Source organism: Lampris incognitus, chromosome 5 (genome assembly GCF_029633865.1).
Source record: "Lampris incognitus isolate fLamInc1 chromosome 5, fLamInc1.hap2, whole genome shotgun sequence".
NCBI lineage: Eukaryota > Metazoa > Chordata > Actinopteri > Lampriformes > Lampridae > Lampris > Lampris incognitus.
Genome location: NC_079215.1, coordinates 13299211 through 13324630, shown reverse-complemented (window position 1 = coordinate 13324630; position 25420 = coordinate 13299211). Strand labels below are relative to the sequence as shown.

Genomic DNA, 25420 nt, shown 5'->3' with positions numbered 1-25420 from the left:
AAAAATGTGTTCAAATCCTTGAGTTAAAAACCAAAACTACCAAACTGCTCTTCTGAAGAGAAGAAAGCCATTCATCATACCTTGAACTTAATCACACTTAACAAATGATTCGGCTATTTCACAAAAGTGTCGACTGATGTTAAACTCGGAGTACAGGGCAGTTCTTCTTCTGTGGTGAGCAGACAAATGAGAAATCTGACTACAAATTGCATGTTTCCATCAGGGGGTGTAAAACTTCAGAATTCAACATTAGTAAAAGACAGTAACCAAAACAAACACGGTTTAACTGTACCATGGAATAAACTTGGAGCGAGAGTGTGTGTGTGTGTGTGTGTGTGTGTGTGTGTGTGTGCATGCAAGTGTGCATGTATTTCACCACGCACTCATCATTTCTTAACTTGATAGAGGAAGCGGGGTGTTTATGTGCAGATTGCCATTTCAATCAACCTACAGAGCCCGCGGGGAGGAGGATATCGGCGCTACAGGGAGGAAGGAAATCTCCGTTTACTTGCATTTCTAATACACACCCAGGCATGTATTATGCATGTGTGATGATTTTAAACACTACCCACAGGTTTTTCTCTTTAATACAACATATGTAAACCCATCAGAGTCAATCATATGCTGAGCAAATAGAAACCATTCTTCTCAGACGCCTGTATACTATCACGCTGTAACCAACTGCCCTTCACAGAGACAACAACCCCCCATTTCGCCTTTATTCAGAAGTGCTTTTTGTCCCGGTAGACCATATTGGCATTGACCATGTTTACAATACATTCAAAATAGAGAGGGCACAGAGGGAATATAAGTATGGCCTTGGGAGTGGAAACGCCGTTTTAGGGTTGAGTACTGGCAGGGTGTTTGTGGTTGAGGCTAGCATTGAAGGAAGTGTGTGAGAGCAGCCTCGGGGCCTTTCAGATGAAGGACATTAACCATGAGCGGTAGCCTGCAGCTGTAGGGATATACCATGCCAGGCAAGACTACGCAAGCTGGATTTGAAATAAAGACTAAAAGGAAGTGAGGTCGTAAACAAGGTCACACTCTCTCTACCCCCCCCCAAAAAAATCTCTTGAGATTCAATTATTTCTATTTTGTGATTTTTCTTACATGATTGTGACTAACGCATTTCAAAACACATTTTAAAAAAATATAGATGCAAGCGGTGATCCCGGGGTTCAAACCAACACAGACCATAAGAAGCTGAAAGCTTCAAAAGCTTAATTAAAAATATCCACTGAGTTTGGTAATGTTTGGACAAACTCACTGATTTATGGTCAAATTTACGCCAGGCCCATGCATGTGTTTGAAACTGGTGGCGCCCCCTAATTGAGAAATTTCAATATAGTTTTATACCGGTGGTACAACATTGTTATGAAACATATCCTGCAAGTTTTGTAATGATAGGACAAACAATTTCTGATTTATCTGATTTGTGTGATGCCATGGTCAAATTTTTTTTTCTTTTTTGTATTTGTATCACCCTCATCCAGTCCTTGTATAACCAAAGTGAGAGCTGTGTCCACATTCTTGGCACAAAGTCAAACACATTTTCGGTGGGTGTCGGACTCCGCCAAGGTTGTGCCTTGTCCCCAATTCTGTTTGTGCTATTCATGGACATGATCTCAAGGCGCAGCCAAGGTGAGGAGTGTGTCCTTTTTGGGAACCTCAGAATTGCATCTCTGCTCTTCGCAGATGATGTGATTTAGTTGGCTTCATCAGAACACAACCTCCAGCGCATACTGGGGTGGTTTGCAGCTGAGTGTGAACTGGCCGGGATGAGAGTAAGCACCTCCAAATCTGAGGCCATGGTTCTCTCCTGGAAAATGGTGGATTGCTCCCTCCAGGTTGGGGATGAGTTGTTGCCTCAAGTGAAGGAGTTCCAGTATCTTGGGGTCTTGTTCACGAGTAAGGGTAGGATGGAGCGGGAGATTGACAGATGGATTGGGGCAGCATCAGCAGTAATGCGGACGTTGTACCGGACCGTTGTGGTGAAGAGGGAGCTGAGCCAGAAGGTCAAGCTCTCAATTTACCAGTCAGTCTTCGTTCCAATCCTCATCTATGGTCATGAGCTTTGGGTAGTGACTGAAAGGGTGAGATCACGGATACAAGCGGCTGAAAATAGTTTCCTCCGTAAGGTGTCTGGGCTCAGCCTTAGAGATAGGGTGAGGAGTTCGGACATCCGGTGAGAGCTCAGAGTAGAGCCGCTGCTCCTTCGCGTCGAAAGGAGCCAGTTGAGGTGGTTTGGGTGTCTGATTAGGATGCCTTCCTTTGGAGGTTTTTTGGGCACGGCCACCTGGGAGGAGACCCCGGGGTAGACCCAGAACTCGCTGGAGGGACTACATGTCCAATCTGGCCTGGGAGGGCATTGCTGGATAGAGGGACGTCTGGAGTACTCTACTTAGCTTGCTGCCACCGTGACCACACCCTGGAGAAGCTGCTGAAGATGAATGAATGAATCGCCCTCTAGTGATCGATTTGAATGACATTTTCAGGGTATGTTTCAGGTACTTATGATTGGCCCAACGGTTGTTGCCTTTGGTCTATTTATGTGCTGAGCCACGCCCTTTTGAAGTTCATTGGTCAATATCTTGAAAACTAAAGATATCAACAAGCTTTATACAACTTTTGATAAGTCTGGTCCAATAATGTTCCACAAAAAAATTGTAGCAGTCTAACCTACTGTTTAGGAGGAGATGTCAAAAATGTGTTTTTCAAAAAAATTCAAAATGACAGAAAATCTAGCCACATGTACTTTAGTGGGTCTTGAGGCAAATTTGTAAAGTGAGGCCAGATGGATGTCTGTACCAAGTTTCGGGCAAATCCTGGACATCCAGGTGGCATGGCAGTCTATTCCGTTGCCTACCAACGCGGGATTGCCAGTTCAAAACCCCTTGTTACCGCCGGCTTGGTCAGGCATCCCTAAAGACACTATTGGCTGTGTCTGCTGGTGGGAAGCCAGATGTGGGTATGTGTCTTGGTCGCTGCACTAGCGCCTCCTCTGGTTGGTCGGGGCGCCTGTTTGGGGGGAGGGGGAACTGGGCAGAATAGCGTGATCCTCCCACATGCTACGTCCCCCTGGCGAAACTCCCCACTGTCAGGTGAAAAGAAGCGGCTGGCGACTCCACATGTTCTGGAGGAGGCATTTGGTAGTCTACAGCCCTCCCTGGATTGGCAGGGGGCCAGTGGGGCAGCAACTGAGACGGCTCGGAAGATTGGGGTAATTGGACAGGTACAATTGGTAAGAAAAGGGGGGGATAGTTTCATGCAAATCCGACTTGGCGTAGAAGTCTTGAAATTTGACCTTTAATTATAGCGCCCCCATCAGGCTGATAGGGGTCATATTTATCGGGCAGCACTTGCACACAACTTCTAGCCAATGGGAAAAATCTCATGGCTCTTACCATTTACCATCTCATGGGAATTTGCATAAGCATTTCTGAAGAAAAACAATAAACCAGCACAAAAATTATACCCTAATAGTACAGATATATATATATATATATATATATATATATATATATATATATATATATATATATATATATGTATATATAGTGCCTGCTTACAAGACATTAGAATATCATAAAGTGCGAAAGTGTAGCCTGGGCGCACAGGAAAGCTTTGATTTTAAATTATGTTTGATGAACATAGCAGAGGCTATTGGCATTCCATGGACACAGACAAAGGTGATAGCAAGACTAATGGTGTCATTATGGGCTGAGAAATGGGTGTCCTAGTTGAATTAAAGAACCAATGACCCTGATCAGAGGGCCATCTCTTGGTGACAAAATGAGACTGGGACAGGTCAGTGATAGAATATTGGATTTTGGCTACCCTGGTCAGCAGTGTCACGGCTTTTATGGCAGCGATAGGGGCCATGACCACAGCACTCCTGATGAGAGGATACAAGTAGCCATTTGTGACCTATCACCTTTAACCTGACCTCCCAATAGATGATAGGGCACAGAAAGCGCTCGCTACCCCGCCGATCCTCATCGAAAAACTAGTCCACACACGGTAATTTTGCTATTTGTGCAAAACAGCTGGTTTGGTGCATAGAAATGAACTTTGTTTTTGCCCACGAGTTGTTTACTGGAAGAACTCCGTCAGTGTATGTGTGTCAGAAAATATATTTAAAACCCATTCATGCAAATGCCAGTCTCAATCTGAAGTCAATAAGCCAGCTCTTTGTTTGGTCTGTGTTCTCAGATGATGGCATTGAGTCTAAACATACACGCAGCGCACTTCCGTCATTACAGCTGATTATCCATAATCAACATCTAAATATACCACTACCACCAGTGACAAAACACAGAACCGCTTTGGCAAAATATCCTTTGGATCTTGGATTCGCCACAACAAGGAAAAAAATGTTCAAACCCGGCGGGAGGGGGTGGGGGGGACACAACATCTCGATTCTTCCAAAAAATAAACAAGTCACTTACGTTCTTCGGTGCCATCAGTCATAATCACAAGTATTTGTATGTTTTGAAAGCGTAGGGAAATTGAACTTAAGATGAGATGACGAGCACATAAGTCCTCATAAGGGCCCAGAATGGCATAGACAGATCAAGTAGGGCTGACAGCTGTTTAGTTGTTGTTGGGTGTTTTTTTTTCTCTTTCTTTTTATTCAAGAAAGAAGGCCATGCAAGCAACCACAAAAACTTACCAAATTGCTTTGATCAGGAGTAAATTTCAATTACACGGTGACATAGAGAATGACTGCAAACAGATGAAGCAGATTTAGAGAGGGGAGAAAAAAAACAACACAATTTTCCACATTACCAGCATGCTCTCAATCTTCAATTAATGTAGTTAAAGTAGGGTATAATCTCTCTCGCAGCCTCCTCTCTGACAGAAATGTGCTGCTCAATGAGAAGCGGGTGCATATTTCGACATTGGGCATAAAGTGTTTACATGTGGACAAGCTGCAGGAAGACAGACAGGAGAGCAGTTTGCAGCAGCTGAGGTGACCTGAATGTTTACGGGGGATATTTTCAATTGCTCAACCGAAACCACATTTTTTTTAAGCACAAGTCTTCCAAAATTACTATTAAAAAAAAAAAAAGGAAGGAAGATGACATTGAACTTACTGTCACAGAAAATGAGCTGATGTCACTTCATTCAGTCACAATTCAACTTATCCTACTGGCCTGACTTATGATGGGCTTGTGTAGTTTATTCCCTCACTTCTGCAGAAGTGTCTGGAAAACTTGTGATTGAAGGAATAACAACACTGATGTGAGGCTTAAATTTTCTTTTTTGCATGTGTGCTCTCAGATGCTATCTGGTTTAAGAAAAACACACACGTTAAAGAAACACTGATGAGATCAATTTCACTACTAAGGCAATATTTTCTGATGCCCAAATATTTACACTGCAGGGCCCCCCGGGTAACTTACTCTTTCATTGCTCCACAGACACGATGCAAAAGAAGTGATAAAAGGCAGCCTGTGCACCTAACCCTACAATAAACAAACAAACCCCAGGGAGGGTCACGTGGCATCTGTCCTGACAAATACATTCAATGAACCAAAATGTGAGAGCTTCAAATGTGAGAAAGATCTGCATTCAAACAATATAAACCGACGTCCAAAATAAAAGGCCCCATATTGACCCTATACACAGTATGCTATGCTTCAAAATAATTCTGCACAGATTATTTGTCAGAAAGCAATTCAAAGGAGTGCCCCCCATTTTCTTAACCACAAAGAACGAAAACGCAAAGTCACAAAAATCACAATATCAAATCTTGGTTCAGAGAAAACTACGTCTGTAGCTTGTGCAATATGAAAAAACTCAGTTCATTTTATGCTTCATTCAATCTTCTATTGGTTATGAGGTACAGAACACCCCCCCCCAAAACAGTTTGTCTTATGCCTACGAAACCCATATCAACCAAGTTCTGTCACTAATGTAGAAAGTCGAATTCCTCAAGAAAAACTGAACCTTGACCATAATAAACACCGGAATCCAAATTCTGAAGAATAAAGCAACCATGTTGGGCTGCGTAATTCATTCTAGTCCTCTTGCCTTTTTTTTTTTAAATAAAAAATAATTTCTGACATTTCTAGAACTCTTTTCAGCAGATTCTGAATTGATAGACCCATAACAAAGGTCAGTTCGACTCTGCTGTTACCAGGAAAGATTTAAAAGCTCCACCAAATGCAATGAATATAACAAGAGCATTTCGACGGGTAAATAAATAAATCAGAATCACATTTATTGGCCATGTAGGTTTGCACATACATGGAACTTGACTCCGGTTTCCTGGCTCTCTCCGTGTACTTAACAGAATAACAACACTATGTCGCCGAGCCAAATTTCTTGTTTTATTCTATGTCTTTATTTTCCCTGAAATCTTTTTTTTTTATTATTATTGTCGTGAACTTCCCCAAAATTAGTTCCTGCCTGTAAATGGGTTCCACCCTAGCGGTGTTCAGCGCATACTTTTTGTTCCCCGAGGGCGCTGTTCTGGTGTGACACCGCTGAGCCTAGCTTCAGCGAGCACCTCTACGCTTGAGGCTGGTGTGACGTGGTTGCTAATACTCTTTACATTATCTTACATAATTTTTTTGCTAAAATATATTTTGGTCATACACACAGTAATGTGAGATGCTAACGAACTTATTGGTCTATCCTCCATTGTATAAATGACTTGTAATTTTGATTTAGACCGTATTATTCATGTGTGTTTGGCTAATTTAATTAGCTTCGTGCTAGCTCCAACACGCTGGTGTCGTGGGTTAATAGGCAGCATGCAATGGTTAGACTTTAATGGCGTCTCCTCGCAGGTGATGCGATGTTTTATAGTGTTTCAAATGAGTTTTGTATTATTATTATTTTTTGTAGTATGGAGAGATGCAGAGGACAAGATATGTAACTGATGCATGCCTGTTTTTTGTTTTTTTTTTTCCTGTGAAGAAAAATAAACCCCACAGATCTCCAACTCCGGTGTGTGTCTCACTCAACTACACAACGCAGAGACAGAAAGCAGTTGTTAGTCAGTTACAACACAACAATCTTCAGATATATGCACAAGGATTGACTATATACAGGTGAAATAAGAGGGGATAAAGTGCAGTGGTGCAGAGAATATACCAGAGATGCAAATAAACAGATGCAGATGCAAATAAAAAAATAGAAGTGGGTTGCTGAGGTGTGATCAGCTATTGTAGGATGGAAAATTGCCATTGTATGAGTCCATGACGTCGATTATCAAAACCAAAATACTCATTCTAGGTTGCGATAGGCGAGAAAGGGTTTAAAGCAAAGGGGCCTTCGGAACCAACCCTCCGACTGCATAAGTAAACAAATTAAAGACCTGTGTGAAAATCATCTTTCTCCTCAAGGGCGTCCAACGGCTCAGCAGACTTCGACACCACCGTTATGGTCTGGGTTTGAATCCAGCCCCCGGCCCCCATCTCTCTCTCATCTATATTTCCTGTCTCACTCTTGACATACGAATAAAGAAAAAGAAAAGTAATAAAAAGGTGAGTGGACTGCCAACCCTTTAAAAAATATTGTCTTTCTCAAAACGGTGAAAATAACTTGAAAGTTACACACTACCCTGAAAGGGTAAACCTTTACATAAATTTTCACTGGAGAGCTAAGCTGAGAAGTCCAGAGCCCATTATATCAGCAGGGTAGCAAAGGGAAAGAGACGGAGGAATACATTCCAAGGCCTTATAACTCGGGACCTGCCAGGTAAGAAAACATTACATTAACAGCGCCTGTCACTGGGAGAGGGCTCTGTCAGGGAAATTCATTTATTTGAAACACGATTATACATTGTGTATAAATAACCCACCGTTCATCCCACTTGGGGCCCTTCAGTCCCATGCCACTCGAAGCTGGGTTCACAGTAAAAACGGTCGGGGGCCAAATTAAAAGCCACTCAATTTTTAGGGATCTCCCGCTTGATTCTCTGCTCTCAGCTAGACTCCACTTCCTGTCAGGAAGAGTCCCCTCCCCCTGCCCCCAACACAACACACATCCTTCCATAGCTGCCAATGGTAGGGGGGCTGCAGAATTAAGTGCCAGTTGATGTTGCTCTGTTATCTCTGGGTCTCATAAGAGAGTACCTCTTCAAAGAATGTACAGCATAATATCATCCACCTGCCGGGCCCGGAGGGGGTGGACTAGGAACTGTTGGTACAGACTGGGAGCCGCGTGGCATGGCTGTAAAGGGGCACCAGTGGGGAGCTCAGGATGAGTGGGTTTTGGAGGGGGAGGGGGCAACACTTTGATTTGCACTGATCTTGAACCTTTTGTGTGTGTTTACCTACACAGCAGGGCATGAGTCCGACTGTGAGGAAAGTGATGGAGGAAATGTTTGTGTCCCCCTGAGTTGGACCACATTCCCAGCAACTTCTCTACCATGCTCCCCTGTTTCTCTGGTTTATAGTCACCGAGTTACCCATAGACTTGCAAATACGGTGCAGACTGCTTATAGTGATCACATCCCTCCAAGTCGATATGACCACTGTAAGTAGATGACTGCTTTTACGCAAAGTTGAGGGGGTCCCCCCTCCGGATGACCATATCCAGGGAATATTGGTACTGTACTGTGAGAAATGATCACCTGCCTCAAACATTTCAAACATTACTTAAACGGTGTTAGTATAAGAATGATTCCATCAGATGACTTTTGATCTGAAAAAGAGTTTATCACTATTATTGTGATCACAATAAGCAATTTTCCACTGTACTCTGAAATATAAGTATCTAAAATGCAACTACAATATGACTATTGCAAAGAAACCTCCAAAAATGCAAAAATGACAAAGATTAAAGGCGGAATCGGGCATAGGTTGCCGACTGGAAAAAGGAAAAATCTGAGTGGTGGTAGTTGGTTCTTACTTTTGGGGCCACTAATCAGCCAACTGGTTCCCCAGTTTCCCAGGTCAGGGTATTGATCATGGAGGCCATGGTGACAACACAGTCCTGACCTGTTCCCTGCCTGCAGGGGGTTAAACTCCATGGCTTTGCCACTCTGTAGTTCTAAGTTGGAGGTCAAAGGGTCAAGGGTCATGAGAAGCCAAGTGCTTGGGGCGAAAGTCAATGTCTCTCTGCCCACTGACTGAAAAAGAGGCACCCATCTGGTAAACAGGTTAACTCTGGCTGCATTGACTCTAAGACTGACTGGGGACATAAGATAACACACAGTCATTGGCTTAGTGGCTTATCGCTGATGTTATTGATCGGCTATTAAAGGATTATCTTGCATCAACAACCCGGGATAAGCCCAACAAAGTATTTTGTGCATCAGTAAATGACGCTGCGTGTCCATACCCAAAGAAGCTGAATGAATCAATTGGTTCGAACTGACGCCTTCTCGCCTCACCAGGCCGTGCACAGAGTTAACATGAGCATGCAAATGGCGACCATCAATTAAGGGTCGAGTTACTAGAAATTTTGATAAAGGAGAAAGGCAACATGAATTTTGACTTCCAAGAAACTACTGTGTCTCCCTTGTTCACTGTAGTCAAGAGTGGTGCCTCTTATGAGGATTATACCATTATCATGTAGTCGGTACCCCCCGCCTCCCCATGCCTCCAATCTCCAGTGTCTGTGCACGCTTCCCCCAGCTCACTCCCCTAGACTCTACGTACAGGATGCATTTCTGATAAATGGCAGGAGGATGGATAGGCTGACGGAGGGGCTGGACAATAATGGCTGATCTACAGGACACAAATGCAGCTACTGCAGAGATTTATAGGCCTCTGCTGATCGCGGGCTGTCCAGTATCCAATGAGATGATTTCTCAAAGCTCTGACCAGCGGACGGTGGGAGGGAAAGCTCTCTCGCTCTCTCTCTCGTCCTAGTACATTATTTATTCATCTGATGTTTTGGGTGGGAGCCCCTTCACAATATGCACCCAGGAAATAACACAGTGAGTGTAAATATGACAAAGGAGAGGGGACAGAGAGCGAGAGATACAAGGACCGAGAGACAGACAGACAGACAAACTGTCAGAGCGAATTAAGGGCATGGGACGAGGAGAAGTGGGGCGGGGCAGATGCACGGTTGTCCAGGGGCTGTCTCTAAGACGATATGATATTCATGTAATATGCAAGGTCTACTTTAAAGAAGCCATCACATGCAATTTACCTGGAAGGGGAGGACATCTTGATACTTAGCTCAGAGACATCTCTTCTCCACCGCATTGAAACTGATAAGTCCACTCTAAGAGTATTACATATGTGATGGAATTGCCCACAGGACAAAAAAAATTTTATTTATTTATTCATTCATTTATTTATCTAGTCATGAAAGCATTTCATAGCACCAAAGAAATGCAAACAATTTTCAGCCAATAAACTATTTTGCTTCACGTGGTTGCAGTCCATATACCCACCTAATGTAATTTTGTGATTTGCTCAGATTCTGCTTATTTGATTTTGTGTAGTTGTAGACACCTTGTATCGCTTGAATAGACTGTAACGCCAACTACGTCAGGTGTGCAAATGAGTGGATGCCTCATGTACTGCTTTAAAAGGTGCTTTGTTACAGTTATATCATCATTAATTCTGACTTTTGTATGCAGTAGTCCATACGAGGATCAATAAAACAGTCGGCAGCCAGGCAACACACCACCCCAACAGTTAATGTCTGATCAAAATGGCCCTTTAATTGGGAGCACGGCGGTGGCTGTTTAGAAATGGAGCACTATCAAATGGCGGTTTACAATCCTCTTCTCAATGCCAGGCTGATGTGGCCGCCAATGCAACTTTCATAGCAGCCCTGATTAAAAAGTCTTCTGAGGTCCCTAGCCTCCTGACCCTTAACCCCAGCTCACTCCATCTCAAAGCATGGGAAATTAATTAAAATTTCACTGTGATGGTATCAGATCCCATTTCTAATGAAGAAAGAGGGGGGGAGGGAGGCGGGGGGGGGAATCAATCAAAATCGTCTCCATCTCCTCCCTCTGTTGTGTTGGTTGGCTGGTTTGAAGGCAAAAAAAGAGGAACAAGATGGCTGCTAAGGAACTTCCTGTAAGAGGAATGAGCGTTTCCTGTGTTGAAGGGTCCAGCAAACTTGGTTAAATAACGTCATCAATCACGGCACAAGCTCATTCCCCCTTCTTCGCAAAAAGGAGATCTCTCACACACACACACGTGCGCAATTATACACTGTAATTTAGCCCAGAGGTAAGTCTCCCTGTTTTCCGCTTTTTCCCTGGTGAAAGGTAGATCATATCACCCCCCCCCTTCCGCGCTACACAACAATAAAATTGCATTTGCATCAGCTGTGAGAGAATTTGGTTGGATGATTTATTGAAGCAATCAACACTACACTGGCCAATCCCGCATCTCCTGGAAGTGTGTGTGTGTGTGTGTGGGGGGGGCTTGGCACCTCAGTAAAAGGAAGAAATAGCTGGGGCTGGGGACCAAAGAGGGAAGTGAGGCATGAGAGCAGTGCAGCGGGGCAATCACCAAGATTCTGCCTTTGATTAGATTAGCATTAAACAACACCCTGACAGATATGACAAATAGGTGCATTAGAGCCCGTCATTCTTCTCTCTTTGGTTTTCTCCCCGGCTCGCACTCCCACCAAACCTTTAGTCTCTGGACGCCGGCGCTCACCTCCCCTCTGGCGCGTCCCACCGACCCGTATCTATGTGCAGCCGCTGACACCAGAACGGATGTGTAATCTCACTATATTACTGTTTTGGAGAAGAAGTGAAGTGAGTAATGGGAAGTAAATAGGGTGTCGGGGGGGGGGGGGGTATGGAGAAGAAAAGGAAAGCAGATGACAGGCTGTATTCCTTTGAAAATAAAGCTGATAAAAAAAGCTAGTGCGGCGGTTTCATTAATCAGATGGGTTTCTGTATCCTGATCTCATTTATATATATATTTTAGTTCTTTTATGAGGTTCTTAAAATAGTAAAGGCTCAAACAAAGGGGGACAGAGTGGACTTAGTAACTGTAATTCTAGTCCGTGAGTGTGATTTAAGTATGTGTGTCTGTGTGTGTGTTGTATTTTTCAGCTGACTGGGCCCCAAACTTCAAGTGTTTCAACGGGACGGGCACACTTTTTATATCTGATCACATGTTGGGTTTGGTTAAATCACCATAAGATGCCCGACGCCGTTTCCTTTTCTTTCTTATTGTGTCTACGTCCACCTTTATTAACTAGAAAAGCTATTCCTTGTCTCGTCTCTCTCTCTTAGCTCAGTAGCCACACTGGATTACACTATTGACGTCCACAATCATTGATCTGCCCACGCCGGCTTATGATCCCTGAATTAGTATTCATGAATCCTCCGTTTGCTAAATAAACTTGGCAACAAAACACCCACAAGACAACGGGAAGAGAGGAATAATCAATGCAAAGCAGCATCAAATCGACATTATCCCTCCTCATCAGTTTGGCCCCGACCGCAAGCGCTGGCACTCGGGGTCAAAGGTGACACGGACAGGTCGGCCACCCTTGACCCACAAACCAATATATAGAAGCCACAAAAAAATGTCTTCTTGGTTTCCCTGCCCTCACTTGGGGACAGGGTGAATTCTGGGAAAGGACCCGAAGGTAGAGGAGGTTGTGTGTAGGGAAGATAAGATGCTGGATAGGCCCTTGTCCACTCTGGGCTCTGGATTTACTGCACTCAAGGTGAGGCTGATAAATCAGATGGGTGGAGAAGACAACAGGGATAAGAAGAGAGAGAGGAAGGGAGAGAGGAAGGGAGAGAGGGAAGGAGGACGAAACGGAGATATAAAGATGCCAAACTTGCCTGTGAACACAGCAGCATAACCAGTTCCACCACAGAGCTGCTGGACTTCATGCACACCAGGCCTGGCGAGACACAGACAGGACGACTTAAGAATTGTGTTAAAAATACGATCCACTGAAGAGTAAAAAGAAAATGCAGTATTATCTATCTATCAATCTGCATTGATGTCTTTGAACACATCCTCTGGGTACATATATAAAAGCTTTGGTTGAAAGGCCTTTTTATGCACACATGGTAAAACACACATGCATGGACAAAGAACATCTAACCCTGTGCCATCTGCAAGGGAGCAGAGTATTGATGGTCCTAATGAGCCAACATGATGTTACCGTAAACTAATACATATTTGGGCCTTGTATTACAGGCTGAGACATGGTGAGCATATGTCCCATTGATCACTAATGGTGAGCCCTGAGCTTTTAGGGGGCAGGGGGGGGGGCATTATAGTGGTCAGAGGCTGCTGCAGAGACACAGAGCGGAGAGTAGCCTTTGGTTTTTCAGTCAGTCTTCATATGACACAGAGACACATTCACAGATGCCCGACACACACACACACACGCACGCACACAACCTCCCCCTGGCTTTGCTTCAGGCCCCCCCAGCAGCTATCAATCAACTTTCCATTTTGTTTGGTGGCAGTAGACATCCCAAACACTCCTATTAGTGGCCTGGCCTCTGACCCGGGCCCCTGGAAACGTTCAGCCCCACTGCTAGCTCTCAGCTCAGTACACACACTATATGCTATTGGATTAACCATCAACGGGAGAGTTTATTTCATATAAATGACCAAAATATTCCACCCTGAGTGGCTGTATCGTGTATGCAGGGTGAGCTATTAGGAGGCTCAAAACTATCGCACATATGGTGGGTGTCAGGAGGACTAGCTAGTTTATCTGTGCTACTGGCTGCAGCAGTATTCAATGATATCACTCACTGGTGCCCTCAATGAGGAGTTCTTGTCCGTGACTGCCCAACAGGGTGCGAGAGAGGAAGGGGGCGAAATCCACAAAAATCTCCCTCAGCAGAGGCGCCGCTTTCTCCAGGGCATGCTCCAAACGCTCCGAGATACTAGAGACATTGAGAGTGGTATGCAGACAGGAACACAGCGCATGAGCAAAAATAACTCAACACCAATATGTGAGACCAAAGGTAAGGAAGATAAGTAGATTTGAAATTAATCTGAAAATGTGAACCAAAAAAAATGTTTAATACCAACATTTGCAAAAGAATAATGCATAGAAAAAGGTAACTGCAGAAAAATTGATATACGTGAATAACAGTGTGTGTGTGTCTGTGTGTGAAGATGAATCACCTCATATTGGGGGCTGTGTGCTGGGTCATCGGGGAGATGGTGGGGACAGATGGCAGGTTGGTGCTGGCTGGAGCTTGGCTTCCTACTGCAGGGTGTGGGGGGGGACCAGAGAGCGCCATTATTAGTCTGGACGCAGGACAAGAACAGTACACGATGCACAAGCGCACACGTACATTGGTGCACGCACACATCCACCCCCATGACACCAGCATGCTATTGCACCATAAACAAGGGGACGCGCACACAGAAAGACCCACACACACACACAAATATAACACCATCAAGGGACAGGATAGCGTACCATAAATCTGTGTGCAGACGTCCCCTATGAAACGATACAGTGGTCTCCACTCAAATGTGTAGAAAAATGCGATTTATGGTCTAATTGCACAAGTGTTCTATGAGTTTATTGAAATTTTATGTGTAGATAGTGGATGATGTATTCCTGAAGCTGCATTTCTCCTTATCACATTATAATGTGAAGGTCTCCAATGTGGATGCTGCATGTTAAAATACCAAATGTTGGGGCCGTACCTCAAATGTCGGGGCCCCATCTCAAATGTCGGGGCCGTATCTCAGTCAGTGAAATATTTTGAGCTGCAGTCCTTTCGGATTATTTAAAAAATTAATTGTAATGGCAATTTAAAATAAACCAAAATGTTGAACAAATAATGTGTAACACTAAAATCCATACAACCATATTAATCTGGTGAGGGGTCCATCTTAACAAATACTACAAATACTTGTAAAGTTGTGCTGCTTCTTTTTTTCTTTTATTTATTTATTTAAATTTGCCAGCTCTGCAGCTGCAACGATGACAAATCTGAACGACTCTGGAGAGTGGAATCTACTAATGAATGAGGTCCGATATCTTTATTTTAAGAATAAAAACAAATAAAACACAACAGAAAAGTTTTCCTCATTACATACCAATTTACCCCTCCGGAATATTTTTGTGACCGTTTCATTTAACAACTGAAATGTACTTTATGACTCAATTCTAGAGACGGGGCACACAATGTGCAAAGTCTGTGTTTGATTGATCTGGCTGTAAATTCACTTTACTGTGGCTCATAAATAAGGTAATGCCCAGCTGAGTATGGGGGGGGGGGATTCTTCTGCTTTTTCGGTGGGCTTGTTTTTCCAGCCAGGATGGTCTCCAAGCAGGGATAACTCTTACGGAATGACAGCCAGTGGAGAGTGAGTTGGAATGTGTGTGTGTGTGTGTGTGTGTGTGTGTGTGTGGGGGGGGGGGTGTTAAGCAGCACCATGTGGGCCTGCTGAGAGTCTCCCTCTGGAGCTGAAGTAGCTCCTTCAAACACAGAGGAGCAAATGAACTCATCTCCATTAGTCCTCCCACTGCCCCCTAAAACACACACACACACACAGTGCCGCATATTTACACAACCGTGCCTTTTCCTCTTGCACAAAGCGCACATCTCCTGCATGCGACTCACAGATTTGGGTCATTCACATGGACTCGCAGACACACTTCCACACAAGCAAGACAAACTGTCATCCCCGGCCTGTTTCTATATGCACAATCTCCTAAAACACACAGACACCCCTTTTCAACTTGCTCCCCCCCCCCCCCAAACAAACACTCAGACACACTCCTCCATGACACCGCATCACACGTTTATGTATACATTACAAACACGGGAGGTGAAATGTTGACCTTGTGACCAGTATTTTCCCACTGTCAACGCTGAATAAATGAATGTTGAACAAGGAGGTCTGATTTCTGCAAATTCACAATGCGTTAGTCACACTATTTGGACAAAACACCATGTTACAAGGAGAAATACCCACGACTCTGACGTGTTTTCATTGTAATTTAGCATGATTCATTGCTAATACATAATGCCCCATCATGTGCCGTGTAAGGCTAGAATTACATATAATTTCACAACTACACAGACATATTGCCATTTCAGCTTTAAGACACCAAAAAGAAATCAATATGCTGCTTTTCAAAGCTGAAGACTACCATGTGTGTCAGACTGGCTCTGCAACAGTAACCCCATTTAACTCTAATCCTTCTACCTTCTCCTGTCAAGCCCAGTCTGGCTAGATCTTCTACCTTCTCCTGTCCAGTCCAGTCTGAATAGATCTTCTACCTTCTCCTGTCCAGCCCAGTCTGACTAGATCTTCTACCTTTTCCTGTCCAGCCAGTCTGACTAGATCTTCTACCTTCTCCTGTCCAGCCCAGTCTGGCTAGATCTTCTACCTTCTCCTGTCCAGTCCAGTCTGAATAGATCTTCTACCTTCTCCTGTCCAGCCCAGTCTGACTAGATCTTCTACCTTTTCCTGTCCAGCCCAGTCTGACTACATCTTCTACCTTCTCCTGTCAAGCCCAGTCTGGCTAGATCTTCTACCTTCTCCTGTCCAGTCCAGTCTGAATAGATCTTCTACCTTCTCCTGTCCAGCCCAGTCTGACTAGATCTTCTACCTTTTCCTGTCCAGCCCAGTCTGACTAGATCTTCTACCTTCTCCTGTCCAGCCCAGTCTGACTAGATCTTCTACCTTCTCCTGTCCAGCCCAGTCTGAATAGAACCTCTACCTTCTCCTGTCCAGCCCAGTCTGAATAGATCTTCTACCTTCTCCTGTCCAGCCCAGTCTGACTAGATCTTCTACCTTCTCCTGTCCAGCCCAGTCTGACTAGATCTTCTACCTTCTCCTGTCCAGCCCAGTCTGAATAGATCTTCTACCTTCTCCTGTCCAGCCCAGTCCGAATAGATCATCTACCTTCTCCTGTCAAGCCCAGTCTGAATACATCTTCTACCTTCTCCCGTCCAGCCCAGTCTGAATAGATCATCTACCTTCTCCTGTCCAGCCCAGTCTGACTAGATCTTCAACCTTCTCCTGTCAAGCCCAATCTGAATACATCTTCTACCTTCTCCTGTCCAGCCCAGTCTGGCTAGATCTTCTACCTTCTCCTGTCCAGCCCAGTCTGACTAGATCTTCTACCTTCTCCTGTCCAGCCCAGTCTGGCTAGATCTTCTACCTTCTCCTGTCAAGCCCAGTCTGGCTAGATCTTCTACCTTCTCCTGTCCAGCCCAGTCTGGCTAGATCTTCTACCTTCTCCTGTCAAGCCCAGTCTGGCTAGATCTTCTACCTTCTCCTGTCCAGCCCAGTCTGGCTAGATCTTCTACCTTCTCCTGTCAAGCCCAGTCTGGCTAGATCTTACCAATTACACCGCAGAAATCCAAATGCTGAGGGAGATGCACACTTATCCCTATTCCCTAATCAATATCCCTAATCCATAGGGGCATCTGGGTAGCATGGCGGTCTATTCCATTGCCTACCAACACGGCGATCGCCTGTTCGAATCCCCGCGTTACCTTCAGCTTGGTCGGGCGTCCCTACAGAAACAATTGGCCGTGTCTGTTGGTGGGAAGTCAGATGTGGGTGTGTGTCCTGGCCGCCACACTAGCGCCTCCTCTGGTCTGTCGGGGCACCTGTTCGGGGGAGGGGGAACTAGGGGGAATAGCATGATCCTCCCACACGCTACGTCAGCCTGGTGAAACTCCTTGCTGTCAGGTGGAAAGAAGTGTCTGGCAACTCCACATGTAATGGAGGAGGCATGTGGTAGTCTGCAGCCCTCCCTGGATCAGCAGAGGGGGTGGAGCAGTGACCGGGATGGTTCGGAAGAGTGGGGTAATTGGCCGGATACAATTGGGGAGAAAAAGGGAAAATTGCAGCAAAAAAAACAAAACAAAAAAAAAAACAAAAAAAACCCTTATCTATGAACATTAACATTTCACTTGTTTTTTTTTCCTTTTTCCTTTTGGCTTTTTGGATTTTTTTCCTCCTTTGTATCCAACCAATTACCTCACTCTTCCGAGCCATCCTGGTTGCTGCTCCCACCCCCTCTGCCAATCCGGGGAGGGCTGCAGACTACCACACGCTTCCTCCGATACACGTGGAGTCGCCAGCCGCGTTTCACCTGACAGTGAGGAGTTTCGCCAGGGGGACGTAGCACGTGGGAGGATCACGCTATTCCCCCCAGTCCCCCCCCCCAGAATGGGTGCCCCGACCGACCAGAGGAGGCGCTAGTGCAGCGACCGGGACCCACATCTGGCTTCCCGACCGCAGACACGGACGCCTGACCAAGCCGGAGGTAACATGGGGATTCGAACTGGCGATCCCTGTGTTGATAGGCAACAGAAGAGACCACGCTACCCAAACGCCCTTATTCTATTTTTCTTATGAGTAATGCGAAACATTTTTTTTCCAGCCAAGATTGTGCTCACACACCACCCTTGAATGTTGAATGCCACTTGTTCAAAAGCTGAATGCATGTGCTACTGAGTCTTCCAATATCACGATTAAAGCCTCTACCCCTTGCTCCTCCTGTTTAGATCTGCACTAATAATTAGATGGTCATGCGGATTTCCCAGAAAATGACAAAAAAAGTAAAATAAATATTACTCAGAGAATAAATAAAATTAAAAGCCACTTTATTCGACATTGTATTCTTACAATGAAATGTGTTCTCTGCATGTAACCCATCCTATTGTATAGGAGCAGTGGGCAGCTGCAGCGCCCGGGGACCAACTCCAGTTCTTCTTTCCATTGCCTTGCTCAGGGGCACAGACAGGAGTATTAACCCTAACATGCATGTCTTTTTGATGGTGGGAGGAAACCGGAGCACCCGGAGGAAACCCACGCAGACACAGAGAGAACATGCAAACTCCACACACAAAGGACCTGGGACGGCCTGTTGCTGCCTGCTGTAAGGCTACAGTGCTAACCACTGGGCCACCACGCCACCCAACTGGGCCACCGTGCCGCAAAGAGCAGGGTCTTATTGGTTTCAATAACCTGGTTGCATAAGTGTGCACACCCCTAACCTAATACTTTGTTGGTGCACCTTCACATATTATTACAGCACTCAGCTTAGCACATCTAGACTTGACAATATTTTCCCGCTTTTCGTTGCAAAAAAGTTCTAGATCCGTCAGACTGTGAGGGCATCTGCTGTGCACAGCCCCTCTTCAAGTCACCCCACAGATTTTCAACTGGATTCAGGTCTGGGCTCTGGCTGGGCCATCCCAAAACCCTGATCTCCTTTGGGGGAGCCATTCCTTTCCTGATTTGGATGTATGCGTTGGGCTGTTGCCATGCTGAAAGGTGAAATTCCTCTCCATCTTCAGCTTTCTAGCAGACGCGTGAAGGTTTTGTGCCAAAATCGCCTGGTATTTGGAGCTATTCATGATTTCCTCCACTTTGACTAAAGCCTCAGTTTCAGCTGAAGAAAAGCAGCCCCGAAGCATCATGCTGCCACCACTGTGCTTCGCCTTGGGTATGGTGTTCACCGAAAGGTGACGTGCTGTGTTGTTTTTGAACCAAACACCTTTTGGAATTCTGGGAAAAAAGTTCAGCCTTGGTCTCATCGGACCAGAACACGTTTTTCCACATGGGTTTGGGAGACTGGATGTATCTTTTTGCAAAAAAATTTTTTTTACTACTTTTATTAATCTCTGTGGGGAAATTCTTCCTCTGCATTTAACCCATCCTATTGTATAGGAGCAGTGGGCTGCCCACTGCTCCTATACAATAGGGAGGAAACTGGAGCACCTGGAGAAAACCCACCACAGATACGGGGAGAACATGCAAACTCCGCACAGAGGATGACCTGGGATGACCCCCAAGGTTGGACAACCCCAGGGTTCAAACCCAGGACCTTTTTGCTGTGAGGCGACAGCACTAGCCACTGGGCCACCGTGCCACCAATTTGGAAATTGCAAAATTTAACCAGTCTTGCATGTTTTTGTTCTTTTTTTTTTCCCGCGTGGAAATGCTTCCGTCTTGCCATCCTACCCCATGGCCCAGACATATGAAGAACACGGGAGATTGTTGTCACATTGTTGTCACATGTAGGGAGCAACCAGTACCAACCAGTACCAGTACTTGCCAGAAATTCCTGCAGCTCCTTTCATGTTGCCGCAAGCCTCTTGGCAGCCTCCCTGACAAGTTTTCTCCTCGTCTTCTCATCAATTTTGGAGGAACATCCTGTTCTTGGTAATGTCACTGTTGTGCCATATTTTCTCCATTTGTTGATGATTATCTTCAATATGTTCCATAGTACAACTATTCCCTTAGAAATTATTTTGTACCCCTCTCTTGATCGATACCCCTCAACAGTGAGATCCCGTTCATGCTTCGTAAGCTCTTTGTGGACTATGTCTTACAGCTGGATGCAACCCAGAAGATGTCAGCAAAATCCTACAGGAACAGCTGAACTTTATTTAGGGTTTATCAGCGTCACTTTAATTGATGGCAGGTGTATACTAACTACTATATAATATGAGTTTTAGTGTGATCGGTTAATTCTGAACACAGCCACATCCCCAATTATAAAAGGCTATAAGTTCTGTATTTTTCTTTTCTTTTTTCTGCTTAAAAGGTTTCAGTTTATGCTTCACTTGAATTTTACAGGTTGCAATTTTTTTTTAAAAAAGTGAAGAAGTTCTGGCATGATTTATCATTTCATTTTTTTTTTTACATCACAAAAACCTGCCATTTTAATGGGTGTGTAGACTTCTTATATCCACTGTACGTGTGGGTTATATTTATATTCATGTCAGTATAAATGTACTTTTTTATGTTCTTAATATGTATTTTCAATATTAAAACTCATCTTTTGGCAAGGTAGACTAATCTTTTATGGTCTTGTCCCTCTTTGCAAGACATGCCGTTGTCTGTGCCATGCATAAAATTGGATAGTACCGATGAACACATCCAAAACAAGAGAAAACTGATGAATGCTGCAAGATCTCTTAAGCTGATCGTACGCATCTAGGGCGTACGATCAACACGGGGATCGCCAGTTTGAATCCCCGTGTTACCTCTGGCTTGGTCGGGTGTCCCTATAGACACAATTGGCCGTGTCTGCAGGTGGGAAGCCGGATGTGGGTATGTGTCCTGGTTGCTGCATTAGCGCCTCCTCTGGTCGGTTGGGGCGCCTGTTCGGGGGGGGGGGGAACTAGGGGGAACAGCGTGATCCTCCCACGCACTACGTCCCCCTGGCGAAACCCCTCACTGTTAGGTGAGAAGAAGCGGCTGGCGACTCCACATGTATCAGAGGAGGCATGTGGTAGTCTGCAGTTTATCCTGGATGAGACACTCAAAGCATTTCCACTTTAAAACTGAGCTTATACTTTTATTGAAATCATGAATTATTGGAGGACGATATGCTATTGAACAAACTGATTTATTGATTTATTGAATTATTGTAGGATGATATGATATTGCACTCGGGTTAGTGAGATACAGACTTTATCTAGTGTAATAGATATTACACTTATTTTTACACTTACGCATACATTATATGTTGATTGTGCTGTAAATGTGTGTCTATTTGTATTTTGGCTATTTGTATATATTTTATTTTGTTCTATTTTTTTTAATTAATTAATTTATTTTGTACCACTGGGGAGTTGCACTTAATTTCATTGTACAGCTCTGCAATGACAAATAAAGGCATTCATTTATTTATTCATTCATTCATTCATTCATATATACAAGAATGAGTCTGTGTGTGTGTGTGTGTGTGTGTGTGTGTGTGTGTGTGTGTGTGTGTGTGTGTGTGTGTGTGTGTGTGTGTGTGTGTGTGTGTGTGTGTCTGTTACTCACCAGCTGCAGAGTCTGTAGAGGTGCTCTGAGCAGCATCGCCGGAAGAAACCACGGCAACACTGTTAACTGGTGTCCCGCCGGTCACAGACGTGGAAGTGGCTGACGGGACGGGAGTCGCAGCGGCAGAAGAGGAGCCCGGAGATGGTGCTGCGCCCAATTTCTTGGGTCCAACGACAACACTCCTGTGGAAAGATGGAGTGGATTTCTCATTTCAGCGGTAACTTTATAATACCGCTGTAAAGAACAACGTAAATGGGTTCAGAACCAGCCTTGTGAGGCTTTTGAATGGAGAGTGTAACTGGAGGTACACCAACGCAAACCAGTAAGTAGCCTGTTCGACTGGGGGCAGTAAAAGGGGGATGATTTTCCTGGCACAGAATATTCTTTAACAGCCACATCCATCATCTCTTCAATCAATGGGCTCCTACAACAGTTTGTTGTCCAGACTTAAATGCTCATAAATTACATTGCCAGTCTTGGATCTTATTCTAATATAATAACATGGACTTCAACTACAGCAAAATTATACTCTACATTTCCGCTAAGTGACTTCATAGTCTCTCTATGATGAATAATAACTATCTTTTTTTCTCTCCCCGTTTTTCTCCCTAATTACTACTACTACTTTCGGCTGCTCCCGTTAGGGGTTGCCACAGTGGATCGTCTGTTTCCATTGCTTCCTGTCTTCTGTGTCTTCTCCCCAATTGTGTCCAGCTAATTACCCCACTCTTCCAAGCCGTCCCGGTTGCTTCTCCACCCCCTCTGCTGATCCGGGGAGGGCTGCAGACTACCACATGCCTCCTCCGATACATGTGGAGTCGCCAGCCGCTTCTTTTCACCTGACAGTGAGGAGTTTCACCAGGGGACCGTAGTGCGTGGGAAGATCACGCTATTCCTCCCACCCCCCGACCAGAGGAGGTGCTAGTGCGGCGACCAGGACACATACCCACACCCAGCTCCCCACCCACAGACACGGCCAACTGTGTCTGTAGGGACGCCCGACCAAGCGAACTGGTGAGCCCCGTGTTGGTAGGCAACAGAATAGACTGCTACGCCACCCGGATGCCCAATTTATTTGGTTTTTTTTTTTAAGAAAAAACACACTCCCAACCAGTGTGCATGGTGGTGTACAACGCACATTTGGCAAAAGAATATTCCAGCCACTTTACACTTAGCAAAAAAAAAAGAGAAAAAAAGATAAATGAATAAATAAATCACTGCAATTATATCTAAATCCTCAACGGTCATCTGGCCAACTGGGTAATCCTGCCTGTTGAAATACTCCCTCTGTGAAGTAGGGGCCCAGCAGATTGCACGGGTGAGGGCGATACACAGCACAGCGGATGCACTCTGCTCCTATCCGGTAGCACGGAGGACGGGGAGGAAAGCAGCATGCAGATAAACTGTCAGCTCGGACCCGAGGCTCTGACAGACTACTGGCCATATCAAAGAGAGCCCGGCCCCGCTTATCAGCGCCGACACGGGGAGAGAAAGGTCTAATCACCAGCGACTGCTCCCTCTCAGCAACACAGACCGACGCACACTGGCGTAGATACGCAGAATACGCCGTTCATCTTTTTCCACACCAAGCGCAAAGGCCGATATGAACATATAAACAACCTGTTGGCAGTGGCACACACACACACACATGAGGAGAAACACACACATTTAATGATTCCCTACTGCAATACGCTCTCTTATTGTCCGTCCCACACACACACACACACACACACACACACATGCACACACACCCACACACACACACGAGAGAGGAGATAAAGGGGACTGGCTCTCAGAAGTGTGGACAGAAAGCTGGCGGGGGAATCAAAGGCCGCCCCCGGTTGATTTAAGGTCGCAGATCAGTTGTATTAAAAGTTAATGTGGATGTTAAACACTGACTGCTTTTGACCTTGGAGTGATCTACGCTTCAAGCCTAATACCGTGTAACCGCATAAAGACGGCGAGGGCTCGACCGTTTTTTTTGTCGGATAGTCCCACATGTGGCCCTCATGCGCACCATGTTTGTGCATGAGCATCTTTTACACAGAAACACACACACACACACACACACACACACACACACACACACCAGCATCTCTGTAAGAACGGGACTACAAGAATCTACTTCCCCTGAAAATGAGCCTAACTTCCTGGTTTAAGTTCAGTCCAGACGGATTCAAACAGCCCCAGCTGAAATAGCAGTATGCCAGAGACGAGGCCCTGCAGAGATAAACCCATCTGGTCACTTGTTTCTGGTCAGATAGTGGGTAGCCTGGACGGCCGTCTGTCAAGAAACAGGAGCTGTGTGTGTGGACACAAAGGTGTATGTACATGTACACACACACACACACGCTTTTCTGCATAAAGTAGAACTGTGAGAGAGAGAGACAGACAGAGACAGACAGAGAAAGAGCGAGAGACAGACAGACAGACAGAGAGAGAGACAGGCAGAGAGAGACAGATAGAGAGTGAGACAGAGATAGAGAGAGACAGATCGAGAGAGACAGCCAGGCAGAGCGAGAGAAAGACAGAGAGTGAGACAGAGATAGAGACAGAGAGAGACAGATAGAGAGTGAGACAGAGATAGAGAGACAGAGATAGGCAGAGAGAGAGACAGATAGAGAGTGAGACAGAGATAGAGACAGACAAAGAGAGAGAGCAAGAGAGAGACAGACAGAGTGAGAGAAACAGACAGACAGACAGACAGACAGACAGACAGACAGACAGAGAGAGAGACAGGCAGAGAGAGACAGATAGAGAGAGAGAGTGAGACAGAGATAGAGAGGCAGACAGGCAGAGCGAGAGAAAGACAGAGAGTGAGACAGAGATAGAGACAGCCAGAGAGACATAGAGAGTGAGACAGAGAGAGAGAGAGAGACAGATAGAGAGTGAGACAGAGATAGGGAGACAGAGATAGGCAGAGAGAGAGACAGATAGAGTGAGACAGACAGAGAGCAAGAGAGAGAGAGACAGACAGACAGACAGACAGACAGACAGACAGACAGACAGACAGACAGACAGAGAAAGAGAGACAGACAGAGAAAGAGAGACAGACAGAGAGAGAGAGAGAGAGAGAGAGAGAGAGAGAGAGAGAGAGAGAGAGAGAGAGAGAGAGAGAGAGACTGGCTGACTGACTGACTGACTGACTGAAAGAGGAAGTGTTTGGTTTTTAAGGAGTATGTTATGGTTACATGTGTGCAAGTGTGCATGTTAAGGAGCCCTTAGTGTGTGTGTGTGTGTGTGTGTGTGTGTGTGTGTCCGTCCTGACGTAACCTATTTTCTGGGATACATTTTACACTAAAGACCACTTAATTTACCATTTTAATTGGGGATAGCTTGTCCAATTCTGGACAAAAAAGCCATGTCCCCAGATGAGGAAAAAGCGGATTTTGGGGTCACAGCTTAAGGTTAGTTTAAGGTTAGGGTTCGGTTAGGGTAAGGGTTAATGTAAGGTTAGGGTAAGGGTTAGTGTAAGTTTAGTGTAAGGTTTGGGTAAGGGTTAGTGTAAGATTAGGGTTAGGTTTGGGTAAGGGTTAGTGTAAGGTTAGGGTAAGGTTTGGGTAAGGGTTAGTGTAAGGTTTGGGTAAGGTTTGGGTAAGGGTTAGTGTAAGGTTTGGGTAAGGGTTAGTGTAAGGTTAGGGTAAGGGTTAGGGTAAGGGATAGTGTAAGGTTAGGGTAAGGGTTAGTGTAAGGTTAGGATAAGGTTAGGGTAAGGGTTAGTGTAAGGT

The 25420-nt window shown here is 45.1% G+C and overlaps 1 protein-coding gene across 1 annotated transcript in view; it reads right to left on the bottom strand.

Moving 5' to 3' along the window:
- The window catches only part of lrba (LPS responsive beige-like anchor protein), a 242055-nt gene that overhangs the window by 111349 nt on the left and 105286 nt on the right, over nt 1-25420 (bottom strand). Inside the window, exons 30-33 of the mRNA XM_056279765.1 lie at nt 21693-21874; nt 14052-14136; nt 13674-13807; nt 12740-12801 (exon numbers count right to left, since the gene is read on the bottom strand). Coding sequence (XP_056135740.1) covers nt 12740-12801; nt 13674-13807; nt 14052-14136; nt 21693-21874 — 463 coding nt within the window. The remainder of the gene's footprint in view (nt 1-12739; nt 12802-13673; nt 13808-14051; nt 14137-21692; nt 21875-25420) is intronic.